Source organism: Plutella xylostella, chromosome 18, assembly GCF_932276165.1.
Source record: "Plutella xylostella chromosome 18, ilPluXylo3.1, whole genome shotgun sequence".
Taxonomy (NCBI): Eukaryota; Metazoa; Arthropoda; class Insecta; order Lepidoptera; family Plutellidae; genus Plutella; species Plutella xylostella.
This window is the reverse complement of record NC_063998.1, coordinates 781,497-796,548: the sequence shown is the minus strand read 5'-3', so window position 1 is coordinate 796,548 and position 15,052 is coordinate 781,497. Positions and strand designations below refer to the sequence as shown.

At 39.4% G+C, this 15,052-nt stretch overlaps 1 protein-coding gene across 1 annotated transcript in view; it reads left to right on the top strand.

Annotated features, from left to right (window-relative positions):
- LOC105385088 (connectin) overlaps positions 1-15,052 on the top strand; it is a 59,777-nt gene that overhangs the window by 42,794 nt on the left and 1,931 nt on the right. The window contains exon 2 of the mRNA XM_048627162.1: positions 13,484-14,495. Within this exon, the coding sequence (XP_048483119.1) occupies positions 13,493-14,495 (1,003 nt within the window). The 5' untranslated portion in view covers positions 13,484-13,492. The remainder of the gene's footprint in view (positions 1-13,483; positions 14,496-15,052) is intronic.

Here is a 15,052-nt window from a genome sequence, read left to right as displayed (position 1 = left end):
CGTCTGGCGTAGAGGAGCGTCCCTCGGGTGGCGGATGGGGGAACGGTCGGTAGTACAGCCTAGCTATGCTAACCGGCTAAGTCTGATAGACTCGCTGACCAACGACGGGTGTGGTCCACCAACATTTTGGAGGTTATGCGGCGGGTTAACAGCCCTCCCATGTAAAACAACTTTGTTACGAAACCGATAAAAGAAAATAACCGATCCGATCCCAAAACTAACGACGCACAGCGAGGAATCATGGAACTCAGATTAGCATCATGGAATGTGCGCTCTCTCTTTAGGCCCGGAGCCATGTACCAAGTCAGCAATGAGCTGCAAAGATACAATATAGGTATAGCAGCCCTCCAGGAAGTCAGGTGGCCGGGTAAGGGAGAATGCAACGTCGACAATGGAACTGTTCTTTTCTATAGCGGTGGTGACGCTGGACAACACACCAAGGGCACTGGCTTTATGGTCTCAAGAACTTTATTGGGTAGTGTAATTAAATTCGACGGGGTCTCAGACAGGTTGTGCATTCTCCGCATCAGAGGGAAATTTAATAACTACTGTATTATTAACGCTTACGCCCCTACGGAAGTGTCACACGAAGACAGCAAAGACGAATTCTATGATCACGTCGAACTGAATTTTGAGAAACTCCCCTGCTACGATACTAAAATTCTCCTAGGAGATTTTAACGCACAAGTGGGACAAGAAGACATATTTATCCCGACAATAGGCCGACACAGCAAACACGAAATCTCAAATGATAACGGGATACGGCTAATTAGCTTTGCGTCCTCTAAAGGTATGGTGATCAAAAGTACCATGCACCCTCATAAGGACATCCACAAAGGTACTTGGAAATCCCCGGATGGGAGAACTGTTAATCAGATAGACCATGTTCTTATAGACGACCGACATAAGAATACCATCAGAGATGTACGTACCTTTAGAGGAGCGGACTGTGACAGTGACCACTACTTACTGGGTATAAATGTTAGAGCTAAAATCAAGCTTGAGCGACTCCAACGTACTCAAAAAATAGAGAAAATCGACATAGATAAACTTAAAGATCAAGCATGTAGAAATAAATTTCAATTAGAATTAAATAACAGGTTTAGAAATTTGAATGTGGAGGAAGTGGATATAGATAAAAATTGGGAAAGCATTAGGGACACAGTGAAAAGTGGGGCAATAAACATTCTAGGCCATAAAAAGAGAATGCGGAGGAAGAAATGGTGGAACGAGAAATGTCAGAACATCGTAGAAGAAAGGCGGAAACTCCGGAACTTGGCAGAACAATGTAGTCAATGGGAAGATGAATACAAAAAAGTCAGAGCTGAAGCAAAGAGAGTGATTAGAGAAGCTAAGCGACATCACCTTGACAAAATCGTAAAGGAAATGGAGACTCTTATTAGAGCGAACGAATCTCGGAGGTTTTATATGGAGGTAAAATCATGCAAGAAAGGGTATCAACCCACGGCTCAAGTTCTGATAGATGATGACGAGAACCTGGTCACGGATAAGGAACACATTAAGAATCAGTGGCGTAACTACTTTCATGATCTGCTTAACTGTCCTCCACTGGTAGAACCAGTGCCCCACTCCAACCATAATAACGACAGCGAGGTGGAACCTCCAAGCTTTGAAGAGGTCCGCGCAGCCATCATGAGGCTTAAGAACAACAAAGCCCCGGGTATAGATGGCTTACCTTCTGAGATATGGAAGTATTGTGGAGGAACAGTGCAATCGAAGTTGTATGAACTTCTCCTTAAGATCTGGGAAGCGAAACAACAACCCCAAGAGTGGAACACAGGCGTCATTTGCCCCGTTCATAAAAAAGGTTGTAAGAAAAAGTGCACAAACTACCGAGGGATTGCACTACTGCCAACGGCATACAAAATCCTGTCCTACGTGCTGCTAAAACGTCTGGAACCTTACGCGGAAAAGATTCTCGGGGATTATCAGTGTGGCTTCCGACCCAACCGCAGCACAATCGACCAACTTTTCCTCATAAAACAAATCATGGAAAAGAAATGGGAATATGCCCAGAGCGTGCATGCACTGTTTGTGGACTTCGCTAAAGCATACGACAGCATAGACCGGGGAGCCCTGTACGCAATACTGAGGAATTTCGACATCCCGGCCAAATTAGTCGAGCTAATTGAGGCTGCCACGAGGGACAGCAACATGCAAGTACGAGTCGGCGGCGAGATGACAGAGCCATTCCCAGTAGTCACTGGACTGAAACAAGGCGACGCCTTATCGCCTATGCTTTTTAATTTAGTTTTAGAATATGTCCTCAGGAAAGTGTTAACACTTGAAGTCGGGATTAAACTAAATGGTAGACATAAGGTGGTAGGCTACGCGGATGACTTGGCTTTACTGGGTGAAACCAGCGCTGAAGTACGGGCTATGGCCGATGTCCTTGGAACAGAAGCACTGAAGGTGGGTCTAAGAATCAACCACGATAAAACTGAATATCTCAATATGACGCGGTCCAGAAATAACCGAGTAGCTGACTTGCAGGTTGGAAATATTCAGTATAAAGGTGTGGTTAAGTTCAAATACTTGGGCTGCACTATCAATGCCACGAACAGCCGGGACGATGAAATCAACATCCGTGTCCAAAACGCTTTGCGATGCAGCGCAGCACTACATAAAGTGTTGACGTCCAGGCTTCTCAGTAGAAGTACGAAACTCCGTATCTACAAAACCATAATAAGACCAATTTTGATGTATGGATGCGAGGCCTGGACTCTAACGCTTAAAGAAGAAAACAAGCTTCTGGTGGCTGAAAGGAAAATTCTCCGCAAGATCCTTGGCCAAAAGCAGCGTAGTGATGGAAGCTGGAGGATCCTAAAAAACGCTGAAATTGAAGAACTCGTGGAGGGCCCAAATATTATCGGAGAGACCAAAGCGCACAGACTCCGTTGGCTCGGTCATTTGGAACGAATGGGAGAGGATCGCAGCGCAAAGAGAGCCTATCAAGGTCAGCCGTCGGGTAAACGCCCAGTCGGGCGGCCCAGGTATCGCTGGCGTGACGTGGTGCTAGCCGACCTGCGCGAGCTCCAGGCTAGCGACTGGCAGGACACAGCGCAGGACCGAGGAAAATGGCGAGTTCTTGTATCGGAGGCCAAGACTCATTTTGGGTCGCTGCGCCAGCGGAGTAAGTAAGTAAGTATAGACCCTTATCAAGTTCATGTCAATAGAATATCGAAACTTTAATTTGGGTTTGGATAACAAGCTATTATTTGGATATAATTGCAGGTTCCACGAAGGATAACATTCTATGAATTCAATGTTCGTTTTTATGGGAAAATATCATATTCTAGATTCAAGTTAAATAAAAATATAGCATTCTTTGTTATTATGCTCTTCCAATCTTTATGGTAAAAACGTAGAAATTAATGTTTTCAAACTTGAAAGCGAATCTTCTAAAATCGAAAATCTTCGAAAATGGGAGTGAAAGATGCTTGCAGAGCTGTGCCTTATGTTACTCACGAAACGACGAAAAATAACTACAGTCACATTTTAATCATGAGTAATTAATTATTAGGAATAGTTGCCTACGTTATACAAGGTGTTGCAAAAAGGGTATGCTAAGCCGAAAGGGGGTGACTGAGGGGGTCATTCTGAACAACGTTTGTTCTACGAGTTTTGGAAATTCGAGAAAAACAATATTCGTTCTCCATAGTAAAAAAGTCACGTGACCAACAAAGTTTCTATGGAAAAGGAAAAAAAACTTCGTGAATTTTCAAAACGCGTAGAATAAAAGTTGTTCAGGATAACTCCCTGAGTCATCCCCTTTCGGCTTAGCATACCCTTTTTGCAACACCCTGTATAACGTAGGCAACTATTCCTAATAATTAATTACTCATGATTAAAATGTGACTGTAGTTATTTTTCGTCGTTTCGTGAGTAACATAAGGCACAGCTCTGCAAGCATCTTTCACTCCCATTTTCGAGTTAATATTTTAAAGAAGAGCCAATGAAAAGAAAACGAATGATCCAATAGCCGCGAAAATAAATAAAAGCTTCAAGTAAATAATAAACGAACATAAAAGAGTGCTCGCATTGGAACACGAATAACATTTTATTTTAGCGAACAAATAAAATAAGAGAGAATTGCTGCCTCAATTCTGTATTAACAAACAATTGTATTCTGCCTCAATGTTGCTTTGGTTGATAATTTGTCTCTAAACCACGGAGTCCCGGGTTCCGAATGTAAGTATGTACTTTTACTATGGGCGAAAAAACGTAACTGACACATAGGTACCTACGAATTTAATTGGCACCGTTTTATGCGTTCAACACTGGGCTGCATGTAAACACGAGGAAATGTAATATTTGACAGTTATTTGGTAGGCAATTATGTTATTTCGTCGTGCTTAAATCCAACTGAGATGCTAGTGAGTAGTGACATCTATAAAATTTTGCAAACTTGTTTGAAATGGTAATCTACCTAGATCCAGGAGTTTCTTGTTTGCTCTTAATCTTGGTTTACTGAAATGATCGTTATTCCTCATAATATACACCTAGGTAGTGCCTGAAACTTTGTTTTCATTAGTTTATGGAACGAAGTCTCTTTATTATTGCAGAATATTCAACCTTCCATAGCGTGTTAGCCGGAGCAACATCAATTTCGTTCATGTCAAGTCGTATGAGCGACGACATCATCTCATAATTTAGTGTGGCTGTTAACTTTTTACGTCGTACTCGCAGATTTTAGCTGTCTCATTCATCTGAACGAAAAAAACGCGGACAAAGTGAGACAGCAAATGTTTTTCAAGCGTTGACGTGCATAAATGCGATTAGGGTGAAATATTATGCTTTTCACGTAATTATTTGAGACGTCTACGTCTGACGCATTAGGACTCGCTTTCCTTTGACAAGTCACTTTTGTTGTACTCAGGTTGTTCGTTTTCAATTTCTTAATCAAGTGTTGAGTTTTCTCTATTAGAGATAAGATAAAGCTTTAAGTTTTTTTTGTTGTTGTACATTTAGTTCTATTTTACGTTTTCTATGTTTGTCTTCTAGAGAAATGTGTAGAAATATTAATATTTTATTAAATTTGTGTACCACTTCCATACAATACGGATCCTGTATCAATCCAGCTATTTTTATTGTTACAAAAAAATGCACAGTACGTAGCTCTATCCTATTAAAAGCAGTTTCTCTAGTAACGAAGCAAATTTCGCTTTCTGCAACCAAGAAGAAATTTACACAAGGTACTTTATACTTTTTTCATTAATTTTTAGTGCATAAAAAGACTAACCCGTTAGCAAAGAACGTTACAAATTTAGCTTCCAATTTTGCCCCAGTGGGTGTCGAGCGAGATTTTAAATACTTTATTAACAGAATCAGCCCTGTGCAGGTCATGTTAACGTTTAATATGAGAGGGTCTGTATACTGACGGTCATCCTTATTGCAATTTACGTAAGGGCTATAATTAAACATCATGTATCCTATCATTATGTTGCTGTATATATTGTAGCTCGTGAGTGTATACTGATGATTGTAGATTACAAAAGCTTAGAATAGCCGGAAGAGATTTAGGAAACATCAATTTGTAAACTTATTTATTGATTGCTTTATTATTGATTCGGTGAGATACATAGTAAGGTTTTATGTACCTACATAAGACAGTTTAGTGCTAGGTATAACTTTTATAATACTGCGTGAAATTGAAATTGAGTGGTACCTTTGCTATAAGCAGCTGTAGTCTGCAATAAACGACGTATATTGTTAATCTGAGGTTGAGAGACACCACCATAGTGCGTTCTTCAAACGCAGTACTACGCCTTTTGTACGGAACCGTACACCTTGCGTGACGTCATACGCGTCATACACTTATTACTGCATTCATACTAATATTACTTTGACCTAATTACCTAACTTCAGTCTTGTATCAACCGTGGAACTCGCAACTTACTTACGCGGGCAAGGCTCAAAACCACTCATAAACTGTGTAACTATACTTCGGCCATAATAAACTTACTTACCTTTAGTGAAGATCAGTGTTTCTGTGACTGTGCTTCCTAATACTACAACTACAAGTAACTATCAACTACTACATCTGTGTATGGGATTCTCATACCCCATTTACACTCTCGCCTCGGCCCTCGCCTCCTCGCTCGCCTCGTCACTCGTGCGGAGGCGCGAATGTAAACACCCACTCGCGTGTGACGCGAGTGGGTGTTTACACTCTCGTGCAGAGTTCAGTTGTCTTTGAGCTAGCAACGATGGAGGACGTCGAAGTTTTAGCCGCAACAATAAAGAATTTATGTATGATCACCGATTACTTCGCCGTTTATGGACCGATTTTGAAAATTCTTTTTTTTATGTATTGGGTTGAGATCCCATGTGGTCCCATTTTTTTCAAATTTTGATTCCACCTCCAAGGGTGGGTAAAGGGTTAAAACAGGCTATGAATTTCCATTTTGGGTACCTATTAACCGATTGTAGTTAATGAATTTTAGAAAGTACATAGGTACTTACCTATATTTTTAACATTAAAAAAAATATGATGGTGACCTTGAGCTGATCTGATGATGGAAACGGAAGGTAGTCAAGGGAACTCCTCAACGGTAGGTATATAGCAACTACTTCGTGTTTACTACTGACTAGTAGGACTTATAGGTATCATTTGCTTCTTAATTTTGATTGTCAATTATTGCAAATAAACTAAGTATAAATAAGTAATAAAATAAAATAATGATAAAAAAACGACTTCAAAAAACCACTAAAACGTAAGAAATAATTTAAGGTTTAGACATGGTTTAGACCTATTCTATATGACAGTACTAATATATCTAAGCTGGTAAGTACTGCTTTTATTTCTTACGTTTTAGTGTTTTTTTATTATTATTATTTTATTGAAATATTTACTTATATGAAATTAAATGTTTCGTCTTGCGACCAATCCATTATACAACTGAGGAAAAAACACTACGTTATAATTATACGACGACGAACACAACCTGCGCGGCACGATGTAGAAGCCAGAATGAAGCGGACGCGAGAGTGTAAACACCCGCTCGCGTGCGACGCGAGCTCGACGCGAGCTCCTTTGACTCGTGCCCCAAAAACCGCTCCGGACGCGAGCGCCGCGAGTGGCGAGGCGAGCGAGGAGGCGAGCCACGAGCGTCTGTTCACACTCGCGCCTCGCCCCTCGCCTTGTCGCTCGCCTCGCCACTCGTGCGAGAGTGTAAATGGGGTATCACCGTCTCTACGTGCGGACCCGTACGCCTTTGATACAGATTGCTGCCCCTTCATAGTTTCTACTTGAGATAGTTGAGATCTTTAGAGCGGTCGTTTGTCGGTTCTTTGGCAGATATACCAACCGACTACCATGTTATTATCCAACTTTGTCATCATTAATTATAGCGCGCTGCGATGGTCTGGAAATACCTACAGGATGTTGCAAAATTTTTATTTTCAGTCGAACAATCTTTGCAGGTGGTGAATAACTATTTTGACACCTGCCAATTAAATACAAACTTGCAACTAAAATATTGCTTATACCATGATTTGATTGTGACGTGACTGTTTCCAAAATACATTGAAAAGCTTACCAAATAGTTGTTCAGAATTACGATCAGCCGATCCGAATCATCCTGTATAACGATATATTAATTGTAACCCGGAGACTGATATTTTCGATAATAACGGTTTGTAATAATAATGTCGATCGTAATTATATCCTTCGGGAGATGCGGGCTGGGTCAGTAATTAAAGCCCGTTTCACGTCTATTATGTAGCAGCATCCGTATCAAACCAATAAAGATTATAGGGAGTATGTGAGGTTATAAATTTTAGATTTTATGCGCCACGCGATCAAGACAAAATAGTGTTAAAGATTTTACATGAGTATTTTCGTGTCAGGTAGGTATGTTATTACTAAGATCGTTAAAATGTTTCATCAAAATCGGTGCTGCAGCCGTTTACTTTTATTCATCATCTGAGTAACAAAATACAACAGCCCTTAAATAGTCAACTGCACTGTAATTCAGTAATGCAGTTTTGTAACCTTATAGGGAATGACTCAATACTCAAGTAATTTTTCTTTCTTTCGTACCTATGACATTTTTTGGATGTTTTCTATTTTATTTTTTCAGAACGACCCCCTTAGTCACACTTTCCAGCTTTCGCAACACCATGTATACGTGACACATGAATCAGCTAGCCGTTGTAACAGTTACAGCCTGCATGTAACTAAGGGACCGGGAGGCGCGCAAACGACGTGGTTAGCCGCGGCATAAATTATTTAACTGCTTTCATAACTGTTACACTTCTGATTACGCCTCGTAGATATGAACGGGGATATACGGCACTTGGCTGCCTGTTTTAACCTTTAGCTGAACATAAAGGGTGTTTTATGTTTGCCGTGTGACTGTGTGTGTGTGTGTGTGTGTGTTGGTGAGCGTTTGTGGTTATGATGTGGTTGAAATGTCACTGAGTGAGAAGTTTGTTTGATTCAAATCAAGTATTTTTAATATACAGCAACGATATATTCTTCTTTGTATCTTTATACCTTGTAAACCAATATACAGAGTGCTTTATCTAAATTGTACCTAATTGGTATAAAAAGTTTGCGAGCCAAAACATAATGAATTATTTTAATTTATTTTAGGAAAACCTATTATTAGCCTTATTGTTAAATATTTCTAAACTAGTTCATAAGTACTACTGTAAAACGCTGTTGGTTTTCTGAATAAAGATAAATAAATAAATAAATAATTTCCTTGTTATAATAAAAACATAATTATTCCACCTACGGTTCAACATAAGTGAAACAAAACCTTAAATAAACAACTGAACTCTGAAACACTGTATTTTCATAACCAACTCTTACAACTGCTCAACATCCAACTTATAATTATGCAAACGTACTAAAATTGGAAATTTATCAAGATCTCTAGCTCTAGCCCAAAATACAAGCATGAATTCTAATACCTTCCTGCCGAGGTACTGGGCACTTAACCTAAATTATACCAGACTCTATCAAGATTGCATAGAATTTGTACCTTAGACAACGGTTAGTGTTATATCTCTGTCTAGCAAGTAGGGATGGAGCGAGTAAGCGGTACAATAGATCGCCGAATTTGTATCTTCATTAAATAGGTTAGGCTGTATTGTCTGCTATTAATGTTCTCTTACAATAAATAGTAAGAAAGGTTTTTTACCAAAGTACGAGAAAAGTGGACTTTCGTCTACTACATTTACAGTAGTAAATTTTGTAGATTGTATTTCTATCTCTCAGTCTATCCATCCAAAGGTTATCTGGAAGAAATTGCTATAACCGATAAGACCGCCTTTGTACCTGTATTAATTTCGTATATACTTTTGTTATTATTCCTTTATGTACAAATAAAGAGTCTCTATGTACCTATCTAATTATCTAGTCCGCAGTCAAACAAAAAGAGCACTCAAATTGAAACAAACACCCGAATGCACTCAAAGAGCTAACTCTGAAACAAATGAACCAGTCAGCAACATGACAGGTTAGAGCCGGAGTTTTTATCCTCATAGAGCGCATACAAATGAGCCATTATTAATCAAGAGTTGGTGCAAAGTGTCGCACTTTGCAAACAATGGTATTTAATCACCAGCGCGAGGATAATTCGTGCCGCTATCCGTATAAATCTTGGCGCGGATGCCACGTCGTCTCGGCTTGGACCGAGCGGTCGAGTGTGATAGAAGAGTAGCCTGGTAATGGTAACTTCTTGTTTTGGTTGCCAACAATGCCAACATTGGTTTTGGTTTGAGTCTTGTTGACAAAATATATGTGCATATATTTCTATTTTACTTACGTAACGATTAAAATATTAGTTCGATGTTATAAGTTAGATATTCATAAAAATTGTTTTTTTTGCTTAGCGTGTCGGAAAGTACGAGCTAGTCAGATTAGTTGTCAGTAGTTGACCGTCTCTGATAAAATGACATAATGGTATTTGTAACTGCTTAAAAAAATATGCGATTTCAGAGAATTGCTAATCTCAATTTTGTCAAACCTGGTCCAGATATACATTCACATACAAATTTTGTAATACTCACGGCATCTTATAACTCCAATAGTTTTGGGTCAAGCGTTAAGGCACAGCAGTTGGTAAGTATTATGTAAATATCTCGTAACTTAGTCCAACCGAGGAACATCTAGAACCGTCACATCGGCTTGCCCGAGTCGTGTTTCTTAGTTTGATTTATCGGGAATATTTGGTAACCAAATGTTGCGCTCGGTGCCTACTATGATAACTTTTGGCGCCTCCCAACAATATCCAAATAATATTTTTTTTGTAATTTATCGCCGTTGTCAGAAGATATACGAAACATTTGCGCGCCTGTGAACAATTTCCTGTGTTTTGATGACTTTATTTTAGTACGTACATAATAATATAAGAAAAAAAAGTTGGACACCCATATTTGACAACTTGGGTATAAAATACCTAAATACATAGAGTGCATCGCTGTAAACTTCAAACAATGCGGACTCGCACATACCAGTACAAACACGAGTGAACAATTAAGATTTTGATGTCTTACGATGCACTTAGATGGATGTCATTTAAACTTTTGTTTACTCTGGTGAATAGTATCTGGACTGAAATGGAATGTCGGAATTCAGTAATGAAACGTGACACGGGTGACTAAAGCTCTCATGACCGAGAGTTTCACTGCACTAAGATCGACCGATCGAAGCTAATTCAGCCAGGCTGCAAGTGACTAGTCTTTGTAGTGTAATGAGACGGTTTGTGAAGTGAATAGATGGACACCGTAAATCGACATCATCATCATGTGGATTTCCCAAAAGATACTAAAACGCAACAAAATTTAATATCAACAAACTTTAATATACTTACTATAGATCGGAAAGGGCTTTAAGTTTATTGAGTTTGTTACATTAAATTATCTGAATACGACGAAAGTAATGAAAAACCAGCTGCAATACAAATCCCTTGAGATGATGGTAGTAAAGTAATAGAAAGAGAAAATTATGTAACAGTCTCAGTGGTTTGAATAAACATAGTTATTTGTATTTCCCTGCTCAACTAGCATTGCATTGCAAATGCTAAAATTTTCCGATAAGATCCTTGCTACGAGGAGATACATTTAAGGATAAGCTAGATTGTGTAACTTCAGTTTTATCTAGATTTCCAGCTACTTTATGTTTGTCTGAATAGGGTACTAAATAAGTTTAGGTATACAAATAAGATATTGTGATTATTTATCTTTTTATCATTATTTACTAACTTTTAGTTGCCTCAGATACTTTTTGCGTATAAATAAAAAAATAAGCATCTGTTACAGAAGCACAAATGATGTATGAGTACCTATGATGATTTATTATACCATTATAGGTACCTCTACATATTATAAAGTCTTATGTCTCTACATATTATAAAGTATCTATGAGTCATAACATAATATAAGTACAAGTTGTACAGCATAGTTTATTTTGATCAGCGATTAACCTCATTATAACGGTTCATTGCGGTTTCCAACACAAAGCTTCTCAGAAATGGAGAGCCATTTTCTATTAAATCCCCAGCACTCCCATGATGGGTGCTCCTATGTACGGTGGCCTGCGCCTAAAAGTATACAGGTGGAGGTTTAAAATAGCGATCCCTGATGATCAAGGGACCAGCTACATCTGTTATAAATCCAGGGACGTGTTGTGTGTGATGTGTGTAGCAGTGGTATTTATGTGGATGTGCTTGAGCAGCATGTGAGCTTGAGATCGCTATTTTAAAAACTCCGCCTGTATACTTTTAGGCGCAGGCCACCGTACTCGACTCTCTCGAGTGGAACCTTTGTGAGTGCGCATCCCTTTTTCTAGATCATCCAGGAGCGACTCTATCTTACGAAGAACCTGACCAACGTTAAAAACCTCCGATATTCAACACTAAAAGTCGCATAAAATAAGGCTAAGAACACTTGGGGTAATCTGTGACCTAAAAAAAAACAAATCAAAATCGGTTCAGCCGTTTAGGAGCTACCCTACCACAGACAGATATACCTACACACAGATACACAGACACACGTTAAACTTATCCCTCTTTTTTGTCGTGAGTTTAATCGAAGCTTTAGATCGGTGCTACGCTAACCACGACTAGTCAACTAACGTTGTATTAAACGTATCCATTACATGACATCTTTCGTTTTTTAGTTTTTTGTCAAGATAGAGTAGCCCTTTAGGCTCTCGTGTGAATTGGAGCAGCAAGCCTGGGTGTTCTGACAGCTGAGGTAGGCGCTGTTGTTCCAAAAACAGATAATCTTGTTTCTGTAGTGGATGGACATTGGACTCGCCAATATAGTGTGTGTTTCACTACAATTTTTACCTCCTTTCAGTCGCTAAACTTAAAGACTGTTACATAATTATATTTCGTTAATCCATGCAGTGTATGCCCTTTTTGTAACTATTAGATGTTAATATAAATAAAAATGTTAGCTTCAAATTTTAAAAACTCTGGGAAGAAAGATTGCCAGCAGCTGTTAACTTCCTGGTCCATCAGAGTGATATATTTACAAAGTTTCCAAACTTTATTTAAAAGATAATATTATCTTATAAAAATTTGGAGTCGCCGAACTTTTACATTTAGAGTTCTTAAGAAGATACCGAAAATATTCATACTCTAGGAGTTTGTTTCCTGAATTATATTTAATTTCACTTACCGCCTACTTATATTTAATTATAACTAAGGAAAAACGTCAAAAATAAATGCTTAATATATGTGGAAATTAAAACATATTCATATGTTAAAACCCTTATTTATCTTTTATTATGAAATTCATTAATGAACATTATTACACAGGCTGGAATTTCATCCGTAAATAGCTCGTATGTAAAAAGGTCAATGTACAGTCAGCAATAGAGTCAGAAAATGTAGGTATATATCACCCGCCAGCTACAAATATTTGAGCCTAAGGCTTATGTACTTTAGGATGATTTATTTATATACATCTCTTCATTTGTCACAGGTGAACAAAATAAATAAGTTAAAAACATAGCTCGAGAAACCAAAGTGTAGTTTGGTTTAGACCCCCCGCAGACTGCAAACTTTTAGTCGGCCGATAGTTTGGTTGGGCTCTTAATCAGTATGGAGATGTATGGTAGTGCGCACATTCAACGATTATGTATCGGCCGATACTCCATACTGATTAAGAGCCAAGTAGCTAAGGCGGTAATGAAGTTGCTTCCGAAGCTTGGGGCCGCGGGTTTAAATCCCACCCAGGGCAAACATCTGTGTGATGAGCATTGTGTTTGCCTTGTGTCTGGTTGTCGTTTAATAATATGTATCTATGTATGTATTACATATATCAGCTGTCCGACACCCATATCATAGGATCTGCCTAGTTTTAGCTCGGATGGCCGTGTGTGCGATGTTCCCACATATTATTATTATTAATATCTCTCATAAATCCTAATATATCCTCATTTTATTTTTTTATGTATCCCAAACCTTGATCTTCATCTCACAGTAGCCTCTTCTTCCAGACGGCCGGCATGCGGGCTCCCGGGCTCCGCACCGCCGCCCTGCTGCTGCTGACGCTCGGCGCCTCCGCCCGCCGGCAGCCGCCGCCGCCCAACCTGTGCGACATCAGCGACCGCGACTCCAAGGTGCACTGCTACTGCGAGACCAGCCAGGACCTCAACCAGGCCACCAAGACGGAGTGCTGGGTCTTCAATGGCGGCATCGAAAAATCAGACCCTTTTTGGAGCAGCTTCGGCTCGCAAATGAATATTGAGACCTTAGGGTTTAATGTCAGAACTGATGGGGGATTAGAATTTGTACCCACTAAAGTGCTGCGGTATCTAAGAAGGCTCAAACAGTTTAACATAAAACACAGTGCGATAAAGAAGATCGACAGCTACACGTTCGCCAATGTGACGTCCGTGCAGGAAATGACGTTAACCAAGAACCAAATAGTGAAGTTGAACCGACACGCCTTCTATAATCTGCCGAACTTGACTGTGCTCACTCTAGACGAGAACAGAATTAGTGAACTAGTGACTGAGACGTTCTACGAACTGCCGTCGCTGCAGAAACTTTACCTAACTAGTAATAACATTAGTGTAATACAAGGCGGAGCGTTCCGACATTTAGTCAATTTAGTCGATCTAGAGTTGGATAGGAATAACATAAGTGATTTGAAGAAAGAGTGCTTCGACGGACTGGCGAATCTGAAGCGTTTGGATTTGCGGAAAAACCAATTGACTGTGTTGAACTCTTTCACGTTTACCGAGCTGTGGAATTTACAGGAACTATTGTTAGATTATAATAGTATTTACGCGTTGGCGCAGAGGACATTTGACGGGCTTTCTTTGTTGAGGAAGCTGAGTTTGAGTAACAATAAGTTGGTGTCGCTGGTGGGCGGTCTGTTCGAGGGCGTGCGCGGGCTGGCGAGCCTCGACCTGCGGAACAACAGGCTGCAGCGGTTCACCATCGACAACCTGCGGCCCATCTACGACAACTTGAAGAATCAAAACAGCCTTCTTTATTTGGAAGGTGCGTATATTATGATATATCGTCTTAGGTAAAGTACACTCACGAGCAAGGAAAAGTTCCAGTGAGATAAAATATGGAACGGCAATGGCAGGAGAAACTTTTTCATTGCTCGTGAGTGTTTTTTGATGGTGGTATCTTATATGTACAGGTTATGCGTTTGTATGCATATAGACAGATTATTGATTTAAAAATGTATAGATAGGTATTTTAGATGGGCACGTATTAACCGACCTCGTGTTGATGTGTGAACTAAATAATATAGTACTTATATCTAATCAGATACACTATGCATCAATTTTCAGTATGGAGAGAAATGCTACGCTTTGTTTTTAACGTGCAGACTGTGTGCGTGTATACCGAACATGCTCCCCCTCGCTGAGGTTTTGCACTTATCTTGAGGTCTCTTAATACGTTCCTGTCATAAATATATTTCAATTTCCCTTCCGTTTTAGGAAATTTATAAATTTTTACTAGGAAATGAGTCTTTTTATAATATACGTCACACATTTCTGGGTAATTGCAGAATTCATCACACGTTTCATAAATTTCCTGTAACA